Source organism: Dinoponera quadriceps, unplaced genomic scaffold, assembly GCF_001313825.1.
Source record: "Dinoponera quadriceps isolate SergipeBrazil2010 unplaced genomic scaffold, ASM131382v1 scaffold475, whole genome shotgun sequence".
Lineage (NCBI taxonomy): Eukaryota > Metazoa > Arthropoda > Insecta > Hymenoptera > Formicidae > Dinoponera > Dinoponera quadriceps.
The window spans coordinates 73,198-80,115 of NW_014554738.1; the positions used below are offsets into that span (position 1 = coordinate 73,198).

Sequence of the window (6,918 nt, forward strand, 5' to 3'; positions counted from 1 at the left end):
CCCCCCCGACGAGAGTCGATTTTTAGTTTCTGACTTTACTGACAGCCGAATAACGAGAACTACAAACAGCAACAAAAATTTGCCAAACCTAAATATAAATAAATAAGTCCAGGAAATAGGAATGATTTTTCGGACGAATGTGACTCTGAGCAATTTGACGTTCAATCGAAAAATATCAAATTGATCGTCGAATTAGATGATCATTATCGACACGAGAAAACAAACGTGTATATAAAACGCGAGAACGGGGTGGACTAGATCTACGCAGCATGCAAAGTTAATTTCTACTCGCCAGGCGGAGCTTGACCCCGGAATATCGAGAGACGAAAATTGCGTCGCTGCTGTGAAAAAAAAAATCGGGCACGTCGATGATTCAGAACGCGTACATACACGTGCATAACCTTACAATCCGCGGAGAATATTCCGCGTAAAATTGTCTGTCAACAACTACTGGCAGCGAATTAAACACGAGACGGACAACGCAACAGGAGAGAGGTGACTCGCGAGAGAAAAATTCAAACGTTTAAAGCACCTCTCGATTTAAACCGGTTAAAGAACCTTTCGGGACGTCGGTCGTCGTCGACGCTCGAAATTACGCTCGGCAATTTTCCGTGTTCCAGGGTCAAAAGACGAAGACGATGCGTCGGCGAATGAACGAACGCAGGACGAGAACGGACGTACACGTTAGGGAGGCGAGAATCGCACGCAATCCGTTGTGTGCGGCCTCCTCGGCTCGTGGATTCTAGGAGGCCATGATATGACTCGGACGGTGATCACGCGTGAAGCTCGTTGCGACACATGCGAGAGCGCGCGCGCGCACGACAGAGAGGGAGGGAGGGAGAAAGAGAGAGAGACTAACGGGAGACGACGTGGACTATCTTCTAGAGTATGAAGCACCGCACATTGCCGATGAGAGAAAGAAAGAGCATCCCCCGGGCTACCTCGTGAACCTCTCTCTCTCTCTCTCTCTTGACCGCGAAGAAGCGTCAGAGGCACGTACTAATTCCGGAATTCGTGGAAGCGAGAGAGGGCACGGGGGACTCCGGGGGAAGAACTTTTCGTTCGCCATGGAAAATCCAGAGCGACGAAGGAACGCCCGATTTCCCATGCGACTCTCTCACTTTCTTACACGCACACTCAATTTCTTTAATGCGCGAAGATCCCATCGACAACTCTCTCCCCGCGGCGATGAGTTAGCTTTAAAAAGTGTCAAACGTGGGAGTTGCGTGGACGACAATGAATTTCGAGACGCTTCGTGCGGCTCGCTCGCTCGTCGGCGAAAGCGAGGAAAAATCGAACGTTCCGAAGATTCACCGGAAACGGAAATTCCGGGGAACACGGGGCGGAGGCCACGATGTGTCGTCGTCGTCGTGATCACCGTAGCAGTCACCGTCGCTTTACACCCGACGACATGACACACGCACGACCTACGTGGGCCGCGAGGAGGGACCCTCTAGAAAATTCTCCGCGACCCCAGCTCGGTTTTCTCAGCGCGGCACGAGGCACCCGGACAACCCGGACTATCGTTCGGTGCGCGTTACATGTCACCCACGCCACTTCACGCCCGTTAATTCGCCGCGCAAAGCCAGGAGCGATCACAATAGCGTTTACTTACGGCCGACGGTTGTTGTTTCTGAAGTTGCTTTCGCAATCTGTCGGTCGTGCTCGGAAACTTCCGACTGCTGGTGGACGTCTCGTCAAGCCAGCGTCCGGTGCGCGACTACCGTCACGCCGCTCGGCGACTCGACGCTCCGACGACCGCGCCATCCTCTCGAAAAAAAATCTCCTCCCATCGCCGGGATTATTCGGCCGTTTCGACGGTGTTTCCTGCGAGAAAACGGCGATAAGTCGTCGACATCCCGTCAAGGGTTCAGTTACCATTTTGAGCCCCTCAGTCGATGATACCCACCGGACGGTGCGTTAGACGTTTCCGCGTGAGTTAGCAAAAAGTCGCCTCGGCCGCGATACTCGCGCGTGTTTTAGCCCGAATATCGCTTGGAGATAAAAATATCAACGCGCTCGTATCCGCGACGGAGACGATTATCCGGAATAATCGCGGGTGTCTCGTTAACGTAGCGTCACGACGACGGTAGTCTGCGAGTGCACGGGAACGTCAATTCGACTCCAGTGGTGGCTGCCAATTTCCATAGGACAGAAATCGAATTAAATCGATCTCTCGTCTCGCGTAAATAATACGGGCGAATCGGGCGCGGAGGAAAGGCCGAAAAATTCGCCCTGTGCTGATCATCGCTCTCCGTGTGTGTCTCCCGTGTTATCATTTCGGGCACGCCTTTGTCTCCGGATACGGTGCATAGTTAAAACGCTGAGAAAAAGGCGGTCACGTCGGTAAATTAGATTTCTGTTCGCGTACACGGACAAGAGTACAAAGGGTCTGTTGTCACACGCAGAGACGGTGCGTTAGATCGCTCGGGCAACTGTCAGTCAGTCAGTCTCCGTAGGACTCAGGGTGGTAGAACATCTTTGCGCGTTTTTAAATGTGATTCTACGAGGCGATTTATATTTAGATATTAAGGACATTTGTGATAAACCACGCACTTAGGTTGGTGAGAGACGCGCCCCGTTATGACGTCGTCGTCGTCGCCGCCGCTGCGCGTCTCGGCCTTTGATCTTCCGCCAATTTAACCCTCAAACATCCTGTCTTCGTCTCTCGCAATCACTGTTAATAACTCTCGTGTGTGTGTCATTGTGCACAACAGAGCGCAGCTCAACGTCGCGATCACGTTGTTTTTATGCGAAAGACCTATGCGAGCGTTCCAAACGTTTGTCGCTTCGTGAAGATCGCGACGACTTTGCGACGACGACGACGACAAATTTCCATTGTTCCCATTTGTCTGATACAGTCGCTGTAGCGTAACGCGTTTGTTATAAATACTGTCAACAAATACAATATCGGACATTCGGAATGCATAAGTAGGGAGGTTGATATATTTCATGATTTTCTATTTTTTCTTTTATAATTATTTTTATTGTACGCTACTGGAAATATATTGTGCGCTAATGTGCAATATTTCACGTAATATTTAATTGTAGTCAGAGAACGTTGCAGACTTTAGAATTGGTATCGATTCCTCTAAGGAAGAGGCAAGGACATAGCTAGAGGTTTGTCGAAGTAAGTTGCAATTATTATCTATATTTCTTTTGTCCCTCAGGATGGCTCATAGCTCTCAAACCTATGGATCTACGGATCACCGAGTGGATGTACCTGATATAGGATTTAGTCCTACCGAACTTTATAGTCTCAGTGAAAATATTACCACTAACATATATACGATTAACACGAGTTGGAGGACCTTGGAAAAGGCTTACAAAAACATCGGAACTAGCAAGGATAATCAGGGCTTAAGAGACAAAGTGTGAGTGCTGTCAGAAATATAATAGAGGATACAAATGTACATATTAAATATACGATAAGAAAATACCTGTGATTTAAATATTGACTGACACACACATGCATCTGTGTTATTCAGACATGTAACACAATTAAGTACCAACCAGGTGGTCACGCAGACAAGCAAGGACATAGCTAGATTGACAGTATTGATGAGACATGGGGATAAGCAGCAGAAGTTACAAATTGAGAAACTTACAACAGACTTTAAAGATGCATTACAGAGATATTCCTATATGCAGAAGGTATGTCGTGCATACAGCAAACAAGATGTATCTTTGATGTGGGAACGATATGGTAGACATTATCTGTTTTATCAGACATTGATATTGAAATATCTTTTTCAGTCAATTGTGGAAAAAATGAAGAGACATATTTTAACTATAACTAATATAGAAAATACAATAGACGGGGAGGACGCTGATGAGACACAGAGCCTGCTTCAAGCACAGGAGCAGCAACGTAAAACCACACAAAGGTTCGGGAGATATATTTCTTATTTCGTACAAAACAATAAGTCGTTTCTATGCTCACGAGGAATACAGAAAATTTAAATTATCTAATTAGTTGTAATTTTTAGTAGTTATATATTGAACAATATTGTAAAGACAAGGTGGATAAACATAAGAAAAGTTTAACTAGTTAACAGAGAAAGTTCGATTTTTTTGGATAAAAATAGGAAACAAAGCTTTTACAACATATCACAATAGACGATTTGGAATGCCAATGGAAAGATTAAATATGTGTACCATCAATATAAAACATGAGTAGGATTATACATAACTATACTATATTAACATAGAGTAGTTATAAAATGCACTTGTGTGTACAATAAGTTAGTCTCGACAAATTTTGACGCAAAGTGTCTACACACAGTTGGGTATTGCAAATAACATACGATCGATAATGTGTATTGTACGTGAACAGGACGCTTGAATTTCAACAAGGTCTGCTATTGGAGAGAGAAGATAGAATAAGGCGAATCGAGGGGGATATTTTGGATGTAAATCAAATTATGCGTGAGCTCGCAGCATTGGTGCATCAGCAGGGTGATACTATTGGTAAATATCTTTCTGCTTAATGTAATTTTAGCACGATACTGTTTCACACGAAATTCGTACATAAATGTTATCCCACAACTAGTATATTATAATTTGAATTCCTCACATAAATAAACGCCTTGTATAATATTGATTCATTATTTCGCGAGTGTCTTCCTGACACAGAGACAAAAGATACAAGAAATACAAAGGGATACCTTATCGGTCTTGTCAATATTCGTCTCGTTACAACATGCACTCGGTTTATTGAAACTAATGATCCTCTTGTAGATACAATCGACAACCATATAGAAAACATGCACGGCAATGTCGAGCTGGGAGCGCAGGAACTGGCGAAGGGAAGTAATTACCAAAGTAAATTTCGTCGAAAAGTCTATATCTTGATGTTACTCGCGATTATAGTTGTCATTGTATTAATTGTTATTCTAGTCACTAAATTAAGTTAGCGCACCTAGCCTTCATGGTTCTTGCGAGAAGGTAAAACGAAAAGGGTTGTCTCAATCTGTTTCACGTATTGTTTGAATAACCTCCTCTAAATTAATCTCGTTTCGCCCATTTCTCTCTGTATATTAGTGATGTAACACGAGGAGAGTATAGAGACTTGTTTTATAATCTGCGCGCTTACGAATGAACTATCTGTCGCGCACAGAGATGTTAGCTATTTCTAGATTTTATAAAGACAGTATTTAAAAAAAAAAAAATATATATATATATAATTTCATATATATATATATATTATATATATAATATGAATTTTTATAGGCTTTTTTATTCCACATTTTTCGCAACCTAGCAGAATTCTGATCATTACTGATTGTTGAAGTGAAATATGGGAACGTTAATATCGGCTTAGTAATACTCTTGCCAAATCACACTTAATATGTCTCGTAATATCATGATACTTCTTTCAGATAATTTTGTATTTCAAGGACACTACGCGAATTCTATTCCCAATTTTTCATAAGTTTTATGTTAATAATTTGCATGAAAAGAAACTGTTACTGTCATAGGCTTCAAATGTTTTAAACACATTATTATTCTGCCTTCTAGTGTCCGCCCCGTAAGTGGCGCGCGTGCGCTATTGCGTCAGAAAGACTGCCTGATTTCTTCACTAAAAATTTATTAACGACTTTTGAAATACAATAATAAATTTTTATCGATGAAACGAGTTCGTTCTGACGCAAGAGTGCACAATAGTACGCGCACTATTGCACGCGTGCCACTCTAAGTGGTTAATTTGACATATTTTAAGTCAATGTCTACGTAATCCCGCCTAATATCATGTGAAGAAAATAACTGTGAAAAAAGGAAGGATTTACCAATGAATTTATCAGCAGAAAGATATGATAAAGTAGCCGCGCGATTGAAATGTTACAAGCTTATCGCTGCTGTTGTAGATTATATGCCAACAATCACTGGCCACATATAATTCCTTGAAAGAGTATCTAGTGTGGCATGTATCACGATAAATTTATATAGAAAGTGCATACAAATCTTATTGTTGTGCATTTTCCAAATTATAATTTTACGTCTATTATATATATATTTCTTTATACACATTAAAGAGGATATTTTTATCGTTGTACATCCCTATTTGAATAATAAATATAATCCCAATTTTATTGAAAATTACCAGCATATTCAGACACTAATCAATTCCTCGCAGATAATGACTTCTTGAAGATCATATTGATGCTTATCACACGAAATTATATAAACGCTAACCTACGGTGATTTTAAATCATCATCATCATCATCATCATGTTTTAAGGCATAAAGAACGTTTCGAACTATCGATTCGCCATACAAGTCCGCTATAAATGAATGCTATCGATTAACGCGTTATATATTTACTGTGTTTATACGTGCATGCGTTATGAACGTGCGTTGGCTTCACGAACATTGAATAAGTATAATAAGAAAGCTAGACGTAACACGCGGAATTTTCTCTCGAGTATTGAAAATGCGAGTGATATCTCGTTTTTTGTATTATCCATTTTTTTTAAGTATTTAAATAATTACACGAGACAGCCGCTATTATTTGAATACATCGCATCGATATGAAGTAACAATTGGTTTAATGTCTGGATCTTTTCTTTAAGATTTAAGATATTATGTCGCACGTTTAATTAATCAATGCTTCCTCATAATCATAAAATCAAAGAGGCGACGCCTATTAAAGTTATATATTGATAAATATGAAATGGAGGGGGCAATTTGCCCGATTGAGACAACCATTTTCTCGCAGATATTCGATTCTTATATGATTATTAGGCATTCCGGATGCTAAAAATCCAATATAATTATTAAGGTTATAACCTGAATATTGTATATACAACAACTAATTATTAACATCACTTTAATAAATAATACGATGGCATTGATATCAATACCTACACTTGATGTCAATCATAATAGCTTTATTATATATCTGTTGTTGAGAGATTT

At 41.0% G+C, this 6,918-nt stretch overlaps 1 protein-coding gene across 7 annotated transcripts; it reads left to right on the plus strand.

The window, feature by feature from the left end:
• The first annotated feature begins 2,419 nt into the window (after positions 1 to 2,419).
• On the plus strand, positions 2,420 to 5,178 carry LOC106741197 (syntaxin-12). 7 transcript variants are annotated; one of them, XM_014612932.1, is made up of 7 exons: positions 2,577 to 2,931; positions 3,052 to 3,102; positions 3,171 to 3,374; positions 3,489 to 3,654; positions 3,757 to 3,887; positions 4,337 to 4,470; positions 4,741 to 5,178. In XM_014612932.1, exons 1-7 carry the CDS (start codon positions 2,924 to 2,926, stop codon positions 4,914 to 4,916), a joined length of 870 nt encoding a protein of 289 aa, XP_014468418.1. In that variant the 5' UTR covers positions 2,577 to 2,923; the 3' UTR covers positions 4,917 to 5,178. The 7 variants fall into 7 exon arrangements, with proteins under 7 accessions (XP_014468420.1, XP_014468418.1, XP_014468422.1 ...); XM_014612936.1 differs by having other exon boundaries at positions 2,578 to 2,939; positions 4,741 to 5,177; XM_014612934.1 differs by lacking the exons at positions 2,577 to 2,931; positions 3,052 to 3,102 and adding an exon at positions 2,420 to 2,560 and having other exon boundaries at positions 4,741 to 5,176.
• The last annotated feature ends 1,740 nt before the right edge of the window (positions 5,179 to 6,918 follow it).